General features: G+C 42.8%; 1 protein-coding gene across 7 annotated transcripts in view; it reads right to left on the minus strand.

The window, feature by feature from the left end:
- Kiaa1549l (KIAA1549 like) overlaps positions 1 to 15,277 on the minus strand; it is a 251,554-nt gene that overhangs the window by 28,683 nt on the left and 207,594 nt on the right. For 6 of the 7 annotated variants that reach the window (XM_047517021.1, XM_047517020.1, XM_047517018.1 and 3 more), the window contains one exon: positions 9,661 to 9,790. In XM_047517021.1, coding sequence (XP_047372977.1) covers positions 9,661 to 9,790 — 130 coding nt within the window. Of the gene's footprint in view, positions 1 to 8,073; positions 9,294 to 9,660; positions 9,791 to 15,277 lie in introns of those variants that run through there. The other variant, XM_047517019.1, reaches the window with a different exon arrangement.

Here is a 15,277-nt window from a genome sequence, read left to right on the forward strand (position 1 = left end):
TCATAGGGAATAACTTTAAGCGATTTCATAGCATAGCAATAGATGGAGTTTTCAGACTTTAATTAACAGTCCACTGTTTAGGTGGTTTTCCAATATCTTACTATGTAAACAAAGCTGGAGGTTTCCTTTTGATTCAAACTTTGCATATAATCATGAATTCATCTTTAGGCTAAGTTTCTAGGAGTAGAATTACTCATGCAGAGGATGTGAGTATATGTAAGGTTTGGGGTAGTTGTGGTACATCGTAACTCAGCGGTAAGGATCATGGTGTTTAGCAGAAATTCAGACCATGCCTTCTCCATACCTGTACACCTGGGGTCCATACTATCTTGTGCTTTACGTGCCCACTGGGTAGAACAAACACCTGAAATTCTCTCCATGTTGTTTTCAAAGGAGCAAACTAGTACTACACATGCAGGATGGCCCAGGATGCCTATGTATCCACGTGATGTCAGCTTCTCTTTGAAACACCACAGGAACAGAGCTGAAGGACACGGCAGCCCTGCTGAGAACCCTACGGTGTCTGCTTTCTGGAAAACAGTCTTATTGTCTATTACTAGGGTACATTTTGTACCCCTCAATATTTATCAAAACCTAAAACTAGTTTTTGATCAGACAACCAGTGAGAAAACAAGCTACTAACCAAGAAGAACTATTAGGATTCATATCCAGAATACATATAATGATTTCTACACACAAATAACAAGAAGACAACCCAAGTTAAAAATGGGGCAAAAGGTTTAAAAACACCTCAATAAAATAAGATACATCAGTGTCCAATAAACACATGGATTGGTACACAACATCATTAGTAATTAGGGAAACTGTATCATTCCACATTTAGTGGAATGGCTAAAATTAAAGAGACTAATGGCAGCAAATGTTGATGAAGTTGTGGAATAGAATTAGAACCTTCAAACTGTTGGGAAGGAGGGAAAATAATACAAATACTTTGCATATCTGACTGCAGTTTATTAGAAAGTTGAAAATACACCTATTCTGCAACTCAGAAGTTCCACTCCTACACATTTATTCAAGATAAATGAAAACATATGTTCACAAAATATATGAAATGTTTATAGTTCTTTATTTCCATAATAGCTCCAAGTTGGAAAGAACCCAAATGACCAGCAATATGATGACAAATAAGTTAAGGGTATCAGATGTATACAATGAAACAGTGCTCAGTTAAAAATAAAGAATAAGATATTGATGGATATACACAACAATATGGATGAATCTTGAGTAAAAAAAGTCAGACACAAAACAGTACATACTGAATAATTCCACTTATCTGAAGTTGAGAAGAATAGACCAAACTGTAATGGTAGACATTCCCGTGGGACAATAAAGATGGACTGAAAGGAAGAGTGGGGAAATTTTGGGAGTAGAGGACTGATGATAAAAATGCTCTATATTTTGATTGGATTGGTGGTCACAGGGTATACAAATTTGTTGAAGTTAATCAAATTATACACTAAAGATTTGAACAGAGCTAGGGATGTGGCTCAGTGGTAAAGTGCTTGCCTAGAGTACATCAGGTCCTGGGTTCCATCCTCAGTACTGCCAAAAATGTTTTTTGAACATTTCCCATATATTAGTTTTGCCATAATTAAAAACAAACAAACAAACCAGGATGAGCTGAAACAACATAGCTAGTTGGATGGGGATGGTCAAGGAAGTCCTGTCGAGGAGGCGGTGATTTTGGAGACCTGAAAGACAAGGGGGCTGGCCATGTAACAATCATAGGAAAGCTTATGGAAAAGTTTTAGTATTTAGTGGGAAGGAGCTTTTAGTATTTGAGAAAGATCTGTTATGAATGGGCTGCGCTGCATCTCCCCCAAATTCATTTAGTTATGACCTCATCTCCAGTGTCTCAAACTGTGACTGTATTTGGAGATAAGGTCTTCATAGAGTTAATTAGGTTAAAATGAGGTCATTAGAGTAGGCCCTAAGCCAGTATGACTGATGTCCTTCTAAGAAGAGGCCATCTGGACATGGACATATACAGAGGGAAGATGTTGTAGGGACCCAGGGGAAGAGAGCCATCTTAAACCCAGGAGAGAGGCTGGAACAGAACCTTCCCTCGTGGCCTCCAGGAGGAACCAACCCTGCCAACACCTTCATCTGGGCTTTGTAGTCTCCAGGATTGTGAGAAAATAAATTTTTATTGTTTAAACCACCCCGTTTGTGCCTTAGCAAACAAATACATGGATCTTATGCTGAGTCCCAGGTAACAGGAGATGGGACAGACTGCACAGGATCTTAGGGGCATGAGGACTGGACTCTTTTTAACAGACAATATGAAAGAAGTGAAGAATTTTAAGCAGGAGAGAAATATGATTATCTATGGAAAATCATTTAGGAGGCTCTTGCAGTAATCCATACAAAACGAGATGGCAGAGGCTTGGATTAGGGTGGTTTTGGACAGAGAGGATGTGGGTGAATTCAAGATATATTTTGGAAGAGAATTGACAAAATTTGCTGAGGGAGTAGATGTGGCAGGTGAAGGAAAGAAAGGAGTTGAGGCTGAGACCCTTTTACAAGGAGGGGGGACCATGCTATGATGGGTCTTCTCGATGCTCTCAGCTCCTCCAGGATGCATCTTCCTCTGGGCCCTTCCACTAGCTGTTCCTTCTGCCCAGAATGATCTTCCCCTGGGACCAGCATGCCTGGCTCCCTCATGTTAGGTCTCTGCTCAGAAGTCACCTCCCTAGAGAGACTTCGCGGGCCGAACCATTAGAATAGCCCCTCTAATTCTCCGTGCTGTGCCCTGTCCCTCTCTGGTGTTGCTGGCACAGTGCTGGCACCTATCCATCGTGTGCAAAGGTGCTTTCGTCTGTTCCCTTGCTGGACTTAAAACTCCTGCTGCATCCAGGAATGGCACCTAGGGGGACACTAGTAAATACTTGCTGGATGAACAAGTGAAAACTAGTCTTAAAAGTTAGAGGAATTCCTGCTCAAAGGTCTTCAGCAGTGAATGACATTTCCATGTGTCTGTAATGAACGAGACCATTGTATCTGGAATAGAGTTGAAGAGGAGAGATGAAGAGCCCTTAAGACCACTTATTCTGGAAGTTCTTAAGTTACAAACCCCAAAGTGGGCAGATGTCTTACAATGCCACACGTCTCAGGACACACAACATCACTTGGCATCATCTGGGCACTTCATTTCCAGAGTACAAGACTCTGAAGTCCTTCTCTGAAGTTTGCCCCAAAGCCCTGATTTTTAGTTCAGTACTAATCATAGCTCCATCCTGCAAGGAGAACAGATTTTGAACAAAATCTGCAACTTCCTGGCAAGGACCCTAAGACCAGGTGGGGGTTTCAGCAAGATACATTTCTGGGCCATCTGGTCATGATGAAATTAATCTGGCTCCATGTCCATTTCTCTACCCACCAATTAGGGTCCGCCGAGCCACACAAACCCATGCTGCTCCTCTGCTTAATGCCTGTTCTAGCTATAAAGGGTCCACTGCACATGCTGTCAGCCACTGAGGAGGCAGAGACATATTTAGAAAGTTGCTTCTGAAAACCAAATTTCAGGAAGTTCTCTCTTTGCCTTGTGGGCTGAAGAAGACGATCATGATACAGGGGCAGCTTCCTACTGAGCCCACGTCTCGAAAGCTTCTCTATCAGTAAAGGGAGATTGGCTCCCCTCAGAACAGGTGGGGGTTCAAAATAACGGTTTGATGATTTCTCTTCTGCAAAAGTGTGCAAATGGAAATTTTTTTAAATCTCAGGAGAATATCCAGTTGCATTCTGCTTGTCTTCCAATGATGACCCTCAATCATGTGAAGGCATACAAATATGAAGAAGCAGCTGTTTCTGTGTTTCAGAAAGGACGTGATAAGGTCTCTTGCACACTTCAAAGTAAAGAGGGACATCCTCTGTTTTTGCTCTACACCTTCCAAAGAATGATGGGTAACCGAGAATGTGCAGACAGGACAGTCAGGGATAAGGCACTCACTATTCTCAGGATTACTCACTGCTCCCAAAGTAAACCAGCCCCAGCCTGTAGCAGGAGTCTCAGGGCCTGACTCCAGCTCCTCTCTTCCTGCCCCTGGAACCTGCCTGTCCTCCAAGGAGCAGTGGGAATTCAAGTCCTGAGCAGGTCACAAGATCTCTTTTGCTTTGAATTAGAAGCCCTGGCCCATGCTGTTTTGGGAAAAGTGTGACCTTAGAGGTCACCCAAGGACAAGAGGCTGACATAGGAGGTCAGGGTGACAGGGAGGGGTATGCTGGGTTTGCTCCTTAGAAAGTCAACCACAAGAGTTCCTCAAGTGATGGCCTCCGCATCTATCCTCAAGTTTCCCTGTGTCTCAGCCAGGAGTTCTGGGTGGGTCTAAGCCTGCCTCAGGTCCATGAGTAAGGTCTGACTCAGGTAAATCCATCAGGGTAGCCCCCTGCTGCTATAGTGATTGATACAGGGCTGGACATGCATTTGACTTATGGTGGCTTGGTCAGAATAAAACCCATATGCTATTGTTTTATGATTGGGAAAAGAGAACTCTCTCTTGTGTTGGTCAACGCAGGATGCAGATGGGAGAGCTGGGACTACTGTAGCCATTTCTTGCCTGAGTGAGCCAACTTGTGAATGAAGCCCAGGCAAAAGGGAGTACAGTTCTGTATAATGCAGAGGAATGGCCTGGAGCCTCAGGCAAACCCTGCTTGGATTTAATGTAACCGACACGTTCCCTTTCTGTTTTAAGACTGTTTGAGTCAGGTTGGGTTTTTTGTTACTTTTAGTGAAAGCATCCTAACTGATAACTACCATTTAGACGGAATCCCAACAGTAACGTACATCAGCCTACAGCTTTGATAGTCAATGAAATGAAATGTTTATGTGGCTCAGAGCTATAAATGTACCCCGTTTTCTCAGGTCTCAGTTTAGGTGTCACCTCTTCTGGTTGACACACCCGTTTGCTCATTTGCTCAACACATGGAGACTATACCTCCTCTCTATGACTGTTCCTATTCTGAGTGCTGAGGTTTCCAAGATGAATAAAACATGACTCTTGCCCTTGAGGAGTCAAATGGGGAAATTATACAAATAAACCAATAAAGGGAAGATGAGGGTTAAGAACTGACTGGGGTGAGAATTACCTGCTACAGTGGAACACTGGCATCTAAGCCAGGCTCATGGGTGTGGGGGCCAGGGAAAGATTCTGGGGACGATGATCTGCAAACCAAGTTCTGAAAGCACTACCTAGGTGCATGTGTTTGCCTCCCAGGGGACATAGGGTAATGTCTTGAGATATTTTGGGTGTCACAACTGGGAGGGGCTACTGGAAACTACAGGGTAGAGGCCAGGGGTGCACAGAGTGACCCTCCATACCAAGAGCTCCACAGCCATGAGTGTCAGTAGCGAGAGGGCTGAGAAGTCTGGCCGAGGATGAAGCAGCTGGGAAGGGAGGCTGTGAGTTACCAGCATGTGCACTGACAGCAGATTCGAAGCCCAGTGCCAAATGTGGGGAAGGGTGTTCGGCTGAGCCACCGCTGGGTTAAGGAATGAGAAGCATCAGCTCGCTGGGCATGTCAGGGCTCCACAGCAGGGAAGTCCCAAGTCAGGTACTTAGATTTGGAGTCTCAGGCTCAAAGCTACGGGGAGTTACCTGAGGATTTGCAACCATGGGTGTGTTCCAGGATTCCCCCAGCAGTGCTTTGGCAGCTTTAGCAGTGGTGAGTAATGGGGACTAGACCAGGCAGCCGCTGCAGGACAGACAGGGAGGGAGAGATCTGCAGGAGGAGTCCTTCCTTCCATCCAAGTGCATGGTCACAGCAGGTTGGGTGTGCCTCTACCTTTCTCCCCGATTCATCTGTGATCCCCAGGGGCAGGCATAGAGTTTGTATATCTTTTCCTTCCCCAGAGCCTCACCTAGGTGGGTACTGTGGAATTACTTGGGGCGCTTAGATGCTAGTGTCAGTGGAGAAGGTCAAAATCCGGTAGAGTGTTACCCTTGAAAATCCCTTCAATTGTCTTTTGTGGATACATCTTAAGGAGTAATAGAGAAAAAGAAATGCGCAATGTATAATACAAAGAGCATGCATGAAAAAAGCTGATTTTTAGCATGGATTTAATTGTCATTTATTTTTCTGTCAGGGCCCCTACTGTTGAATTTGCATATGTAAAATGCACACATGCTGTAATGGCTCCACCAAGCCCAATAAATCTGTGCTAGAGGCAGTGAAAGGAGTAGCAACTCCCAGGGGGTGTTCTTACGCTGTCCATGGGCCTCTGGCTGCCACAGAGGTTTGGAGGCCTCCAGCCGGCCAAGGAGCACATAAGAGAGGAAGGTACTAGTAGTCCTGGTCATGCTGCTCACGATTGGAGGACTGGACCCCAGCGGCTGGACACACTGCCAGCTCCCAGACCTCAGATGCCAGCATTTGCTAGATACTGTCCTTGGCTAAAGAGAGTGCCTCACCCAAGGACACCCAATGACCGATCCATACTATTGTACATAAGTCCAGCTGTTTCGCCCAAACTTGGGACAACTCTGCAGGGTCACCTGGGTTCCGGAGCTCCCCATTGGGTTGGCCGAGACCCTGTAGTATCTGCACCATTGTCCAGCTTTTAACTCCGCCCAATTCCACCTCCTTCCCTTCCCCAACAGGTATTCAGGACATTCCGGGGATCCCAGCTTGCAATGGGGGGCTTTATTCACTGCTTTGTTATTTTCTACATGACTTTCATTCAGAATACGACATTCCGAAAACACTTTGAGATATTTTTGCTTTTACACATAGAATGACATTTTCTTTTCCACCTGCCTCATGTATTGGAGGAGTTCATTTCAATGCTTGTGTTAGTTTGATGATAGAATCTGGCCTTTTAAGATTAATCAGTTTGGGACATTTTTTTTTAAACATTGCATTCTTGGGCTGGGGTTGTAGCTCCATGGTAGAGCACTTGCCTAGCATGTGTGAGGCACTGGGTTTGATTCTCAGCACCACATTAAAAAATAATAATAATAAATAAAATAAAGGGATTGTGTAAAAAAATTACTGCATTCTCTTAGCAGGAGTGTTGACTCTTAGAAAATTACTACCACCTGGGCCACAGTTACCAGTGAGAGTACACTGGTGGATGGAGTGACCAAGAGGTTGAGAATTATTGCTGCAAAACATAGTGATCCCAAACCCCTTGGAGCTCAACCTCTCTTCTGCAGGTCTGAACACCTCTCGCTCTATTGGAAATGTTGCAAAAGATCCGGGCTGCCATCCATCCTGGTGCTAGGATTTGCCTATGTAGCTGCATCTGTTTGCTTATTTATGTATTTATTCATTTATTTTTACATGCGGACTTTTCCTTTGGGACTATGAAGTTGTCAACTTTAGAGAAATTCAAAATTAAATAAATCTTCGGGTGCTTTTGTTTCCACGGTGTCAATCTTTCCTAACCTGGCAGAAATGACGGGGTATTTTGACCTGCTTTTGAGATCCCCAGACCCAGTAGGAAGAATGACACATTCCAACTGAATGACAGGTTCACTGCTGGGCTAATGGATTCTTTTGCCAGGAAAGAGTACTTTGGCATTTTTAGAAAATGATTGAGCTCAGAAAATGAATGCACTGTTTAAAACTATGACTTGCTTCTTTTTCTACTTTATTTGCTGGTCTATTTTTTTTTGTTTGTGTGACTTATCCAGGTAGGACTCCTGAGATCTGATGTTTGGTCACTTCTAGAGGTTCGGAAATATAGGACATATATTACGGGATGGAAGAATAGACAGGTAGTAAGGAGAGGTGTACACAGAAGCCATATTTCATGATGGTTAAGAGATTGGGCCCTGGATCTGAGTGGACAAATCATAATTTCTCTGAGCCTCAGTTTCCTTTTCAATACAATGCACAATATAAGAGTGGAAATCATGCAAATTCAATTTGATAATACACATAAAAAGATGAGAATAGGGCTTGGTCTATAGCATGTGGTTAGTAAATGATAGCTACTTTTTAAATGTTTAGTATACAAAACACAAGAGGAGGTATAGGTAAATTACATCATTTTTATTTTTATTTATTTATTTATTTATTTATTTATTTATTTATTTATTTTTGGCAGTGCTGGGGATTGAACCCAGGGCCTTGTGCTTGTGAGGCAAGCACTCTACCAACTGAGCTATATCTCCAGCCCCATCATAATAATTTTTTTGTGATAAACTAAGTACCTTTTATCACAGGTACTTGAGCAGAAAGAAAAGTTCCTCAAACTAAGCAAGCATTCCAGGAAGAATGTTCACTCCTGGAAAACATGAAACTTATGCTGATTTTTAATTGCATATTGATGACCAAATCAATGGATGAATTTGGCAAAAAAATTATCTACTAGGATAGTTTAACCTAACAAAAAAAAAAGATGTGCTCAGTTTCTAGAATTTTATAAAAACTAAACTATCAAACAATTTTAGGAAAAAGGAAAACAATAAACAAAAGAGAGGAGTCTCCCCACCAACGTAAACATCAAGTTTAAATGTAAAAAAGATGACCAGAAAATGAAATTAGGTAGAATATCCCTATTATTGAATTGGACCACTAAAAACATCCCATTTTAGGCTTTTGTGGCAAGCAGTGACTGATCCCAAGGGGAAAAGATATTCTTGCCTTCAAATTAGTATATTTAAGAAATCGAGTGTGATTTTTCAAAACATAGCTTCTCAAATTATAACAAGTTTATCTAGACATATTTGAATTATAATTCTTGTTAGAGAAACTTTTCAATTTATAATCAGAGGAACATTTTAGGGAAATGAGAGAGAATTTTGTTCTTTGGTACTGGGGATTGAACCCAGGAGTGCTTTACTACTTTTTTTTTTTTTTTTTTGGAGACAGGGTCTTGCTAAGTGGCTTAGGGCCTTCACTAAGTTGCTGAGGCTGGTCTTGAACTTGTGACCTTCCTGCCTCAGCCTCCCCAATTGCTGGAATTATAGGCGAGCACCTCCATGCCCGGCAAGAAATATTTTCCACAAAACCTCAGAGTCTATCAAGCCCCTTTCAAATTCTGGGAGAGGGAAAAGCATTTTTGAACATCTCGGCAAAGAACTGTTCACATAAGCTCGTGGTGCAACTCCAAGTCCAGGATGTATACTTGGTAGAAGGCCCCCCATGGCAGCTCCTCATCTGGGGAAGTCTGAAGGGATCAGCAGAATTTCAGCAGTTTGGATGTCTCACTTCACATAAGCATGTGCTTTGTCATATGAAATCATCTACTCGCTCTGTTGGACATCTCATTGTTTCCATGGCATATGAGGAGTTATGAAATCAGGAACAAATCCAAATTTTCATTACCGCTATGGATTAAAAGAAGCCCAACATTCAAATGAATTCTCACTCTTTTTCATGGGTCTAACTGAGTTTCTAGGGACAGAGGGGGCAAAAATTAAGGCCATTTAGAATCTCCACTGAGTTTAAGGCCAGTAATGTACTGTTTGTAAAATGGGACATTATAGCAATCACAATCCTTTCTGCAATAATTTGTTTCTCTGACATATTCCAAACAGTCTTACTTTGCAAAAGAGATAATAAAATGTAGAAAACATTTGAATGCATTTTAAAATTCTACAAACGTGTAGTAAATGAAACATTATGGGATGTTCTACCCCCTTGCTTCTGGGGGAAAGCAAAGCCCGCACTCACCCCAACCCACCGGAGACTTACATCGTATCCACTGTTACGGATGCCACGCCGGGGTCGCTCTCGAGTGACCAGAAGGTCCATCTCAGTTTCTCCTGGACTTGGGCTGTTCAGAGACTGCCGGCTTCGGTAGACAGAGTTCTTCATCTGTTGCCTGAAGAAAATTCAACAACTGTTATGATGCAGCAAATGCCCTGACAGATGGAATTCTCCACTGATCCAAAACTACAGGCAACCAATGAAGGGTTTGGATTTGCTTCACAAATCTCAGAATTGATGGTGTTTGTTCCCTGGCCATAAGGGGCTGTAGAAAGAGTAGAATAAAGATTCCCCCCACTGCAAACTAAAACTCTATGGTTGAATTATAAATGTTCTCTTGTATGGAAACTAGGAAACTACGATCGATTGCAACTGTGCAACCTCATCTAAAATTCTGCTGATGGCAAGGCCAGGGGTTCTCCCTTGACCCTCCAGGACAGCTTGTTGTGCTGGCAGAACAAACTGGCCTTTGCTGACTTTGTTGACTCAGCAGCCTCCTTTTACTCATTCTGATTTCGAGTGCAGGATTCTATGACGTGTTAATAAACCCTACAGCCAGTGGGCTGCTTAGTATTGTGATTATTGATAGATTTCTTTTCTATAATTACCCCAGTAGAAGATTCCCTCCTGGGCTAAGAAGCCATAATCTAGAGACAATCTGGGGCCTGCTATGGTTGAGATCTTAAAGTGTCTGCCAAAGGCTCATATGTTGAAGGTTTGGTTCCCAAACCAGCAGAGTTCAGAGGTGCATCCATTGGAAGGTGATTGGAACATGAGGGTTCTGCCCTCAGCAATGGATTAATCCATTGATAGGTTCATAATTTAATAGGCTATTGGGAGGTGGTGGAAAATGGGGAGGTGGGGCTCAGTTGAAGGAAAGAGGTCCTTGTGAGCATGCTCTTGAATGCTCTATCTTATCCCAGCCCCTTCCTCTCCTGCTCTTCTCTCTGCTTCTAGGTTGCCATGATGTGAGTGGCCTTGTGCAACCATGTACCCTCCTCCATGATGTCCATCTCAGTTATTTTGTCACACTGGCAGAAAGCTACCACAGGGCCATCCATCCACTCTTTAATGAGTGCCTACTATGTGGCAGGTACCATGGAAAATGATGAGCATCCATGGCCCCAACTCTCTCAGAGTTTATATCCCCATGAGGAGACAGACAGTTAACATGATAATTTCAGAATGATAAGTGCAATAGAGAAAAACAGGGGTTTCAACAGAGGGTGACTGGGATGGGAGATGACTTCAGCTAGAGGTCAGGGAAGGCCTCTCTGGAGGTAACATTTTAGCCAAGTCCTAAATGAAGTCAGCCCCATGCTGATGTGGGCCCAGAGTATTTTAGGTGGAGGGAGTAGCACAGTCAGAGGTTCTACATAGCTACTTCTAGAAAATTCATACATTTATCACCACTGTCTTGTCTTCACTTGTCATTAGAGGAATCTATGTCAAAAAAGGAAGAGAAATGGCCACATAAAGAGGGTGGTGTCTATACTTTTCTTCTTCCATAAGAGGCAACTTTTTTGAACAGGAGTGAGATGAGACCCAGGAGGGACAAGTGACTTTCACAGGATCCTGCAGAGGGAAAAAGGGATGAAAGTTCCCTTTCATCCAATGGTGAGTCTTTCTGCAAATAATTTGCATTTCTAGACCATCTATCCTCAGAGAATTCCCCAAACACCACCTATTTTATGTCTCAGTTCTAAGATTCTAGCCATTCCTGGGCCAAAAGGGAAGAGGCTGCATTATTTGTTCCTGGTGACTATGTTGAAAACCAAATCCTGGCAGGCATACACACTTTTTTTTTTTTTTAAACACACAATAAGTTAGTTACAACAGTATAGTCACACACAGTCTAGAGCAGACATTAGATCTATAAGCTAAGGTATTAGCCTTATAATTAGCCACTGTCAGATCTACTCTTTTACCATGAAAAGCTTGTACCTATTTTGAGAGTATGTGCTATCTTCTCCTGCCTGGAACCTGTGATAACCTTCTTTTGGTAAGAGCAGAATGATGTTCTTTGGGGGATACACTTCCTCTAGGGGTAGGCAACTAACAGGCTAGATCAATCACAGCATTGCATCCCCATGGCTATGTGATTGGTCAAGGGGTGGGCACATGACCTGAATTGGTCCAATGAGACAGTTCCTGGGCTTTTGCTAGGGCAACTAGGAAAGGGACACTCTCTTGGCATTGAGGTTTCTAAGGAGATAGGGACATAAGCCTGAAATTACTGGCAGCCAGTTTGCCACCATGAGGCGAGAGCCTGCTTTCAAACTAGGCTGTCAAGGAGTAAACAGAGAGCAAGAGCAAATGCAGAAAACATTGTGTGACCTCCTTGATCCAGCTGTGCTTAAGCCCTGACCTTTCAACAATGCTAAATAATACATTTCCTTTTTATTAAACTAGTTTGTGCTGGACTTCTATCATTTGCAACCAGAAGAATATTGACTGACACAAGAGCTAAAACCTGATATTATGAATTGTGCCCTCTAGTGATTCCCAGTTAGAGATTTCCTTTAGTAGAGGCACCTGACCTCAGTAGGCTTGTGAGACAGAATCTGTTCTGAATGACTCACACTTTAGACCCTTAAGAATTCTCATACTTGACCTAATTACAAATGACTTCTTGAAAAAGCAGGCTTCACAACTGTCCTGAGATTGCAAATTAGCTCATTTAGAAAAAAATTTACTAATAAGGATGGCCTTGACATAAGGATTGACAATTGACATTTCAGCAGGTTATGTAAGTATTAGTTTTGTAAGTATTAGAAATACAATAGGGAAATGGTATAAGCCATTTCAAGAACCATGAATGTGGGTAAGAACTTAGACACTAGAGTCTAATCTTCCCTTAGAGAAGATGTTCCATTACAGTGCACAGCTACAGCCTGATGTCCAACACAGATCTCCACTGTCCGGACCCCCAATATGCGTCTGATATATGAATGTCTGCTTCAAATTAGGCTCTCAGGTAGAGAAATTGCCTATTTTAATCAAATGAAGTTCCATTAGGTAGATTCATTTCTTGTTGGTATTTTGCTATATTTTTAAAAAGTTAATAAATTTTGGAACATGCAAACTTAAAAAGTAAGTTTTTTTTTTTTTTTTTACCTCTGAAAATATCACTGTGTGGATAATGATGAGTTTTGCTTGGCTCTTCAACAATTTTTTAATCCCAAGGTTGTTAAGAAAGTAGTTCACAACTTGTGTTCTATGGAACCCTGGGGTTCTGTAGAGATGGCCTAAAGCTTCCATCAGAGCAGCACTGTCTTTATATGTTATTGCCTTAAGGTGGGTCCCCAGAAGTGCACTCTATGATGATTTGAGTGCAACTGGTTAATTTGGGAGGGAGTTCGAGAAAGCACCAGCTGAGGAATGTGGAGGAATAGGAGGGAAAACATCCATGTGGAGGAGATAAGTGTTTTTGGTAACTGGGGCTCAAACTTACTGAAGAAGTGTGGGAGACAGTTGTTTTAAAATGTAGGTTTAATTATTATTTCGGTCTTGCAAGGCTGAAAGATCAGGAGAGGATGAAAAGGTATCTTGTTACACTCACAGCTCTAGAGGACAGGTCACACCCCAGAGAGGCCACCTGGAGAAGCAGTAGGTCAATCAGGAGGCCAAAGGAGTGAGAGAAAACATGAGTGAAAGACTTTTTTTGTGATTTCTGTCGGAAGTAATGGGCAGGCAAGGGTAAGCAGGCTTACGGTAGTTTAGTCTGAATAATTTGGGCAGATTCCTGAGGCAGGGAGACTCAGTTATCTGGTACCTGGCCCTGGGGTGATTTCAGCAGGTGGATAATGGCCTAGAGTGGAAGCCTGTGAGATCACCTAAAGGCGGTGACTGAAGTGTGGGTTCTGGGTGGGTTGGTTTGCATATGACAAGTGCATCTGTGGTTAAGTCCTTTTCAATCACGAGGAGTTGGGTAGCCCTGGGAGGGGTGGTTTTTCTGGAGTCAGCAAAGACTCCTATGTCTTAACATCAAATATAGAAACTAGAAAATGTAGTTATGACAACAGCACAGCAGACACCTCAGAGTTCCCCTACCAGGGGTATTTACCCACCAATTTCCATGTGTCGTCAGCTGAGGATGCTGCATAACACATTAGCAACTCACACTTCTGGGTGTGGCTGCTGAGACAAAGCTGTTACGTGGGTTACGTGGGAGTCACATAGGTTTATAGAATGCAGGCTGCTGCTGGCAAGAACAGGTGCACCGAGGACTGGGAGGATAGATGGGAGCACCCACCTCAGGCACATTGTGCACTTGGTCTTGGTAAAAATCTATAGTATGAAATGGAGCACTTCTTTGATTCTAGGGGGAAAAAGAGCCATGAAAATTCTTTTAAAAGATTTAATGAGGATTCAACATTTGGAATCTAAACTTTGTCTTTTATTTGATTGAGCTTCAGTCTGAAGGTAAAATTCGGATTACTGATGCTACCTCTAGACTAGAGAACGTCTCCTGCACTGTGCTTGCTGTGGCTGGGTCTATGGAGAGTTGTATATCGAATAGCAATTAACAGGTACCTCTAACCTGTGAAAACAGATAAACAGCAGGCAGCCACTGGAGTCAAGGGCAGAATGTGTCAAGAATGACACCTTCGAGCTTACAGAGAATCTGTCTCCTTTTCTGATGGCCTTTCTCCCTCTCCCTATCACTTAAGGATCCTATCTCCATTCCTATTCCCAGGTCACCCAGTTTGTGGTTATTCATTTTTCCCCCCCTAACCTGGTCAAAATGTTTAAGTAAATTAGTTTTTGGTGCTTCAGAGTCATTGAATCATTTCTTTAGTGAACATTTACTGAGAATTAGTGACACATGCCCAGCAGTAGCAGGTCATCAAGGGCCTTCAGCGTCTGGCCTGAACCTATGTTAGGCAGTGCTGAAGACAGATCTACTCATTCTTTGTTCATTCTCTTTTCATAAAAAGCTGTCACTGCAATTGTTATTGCTCAAGTAAGTGTCAAGCCAAGTTCCTCTTCTTTCTACATAATGGATTCATTTTCCCTGAGTGTCAGCAGGAAACTGAGGAAAAGGAGGTCCCAGGTCAGACGATAAGAGACCACTGGAGTAAATGCAAAATGCAAAATAAAAGCTAAAGTGACCTCCAGCCTCCAGACAAAATCCATACCTTCTCTTCTTTCCTACAGTTAACATGGTAGCACATGCACCATGAACCCCGGTCACGGTGTGACTTTATACCAATAGCTTTCATACCAACCAAGCCTAATTAGAAGCATGGTAAATTAAGCTCTGGTTGAGAATTCCTCTTTTTCTTTGTAGAAAATAAGTTATGCTGATTCTATTCATAAAATTTCACTCCCCCTCTCAACTTGATTTTGTGGCTTCCATCCAAGCCTGTCATTTTTGCTTTTAATAAAGACCCTATTCAGGTCAGGAACTGCCCTAGTGCTCCCCAGCTGTGAGAAAGGATCTTCGGTAGTTCTGTGGCAGGTGACAGTGGCAGTCTGCTCCAAGCTGGGGGAGGGAATTCCCTGAGGAGAATGGGTGTAGGAAAGAAGCGGTCCTGAACTGTGAAAATGGCTCAGGGAGGCGGGAAGGGAAGAAAGGTGGGTGTACGTGGCTCCCTGA

Source organism: Sciurus carolinensis, chromosome 11 (assembly GCF_902686445.1).
Source record: "Sciurus carolinensis chromosome 11, mSciCar1.2, whole genome shotgun sequence".
Taxonomy (NCBI): Eukaryota; Metazoa; Chordata; class Mammalia; order Rodentia; family Sciuridae; genus Sciurus; species Sciurus carolinensis.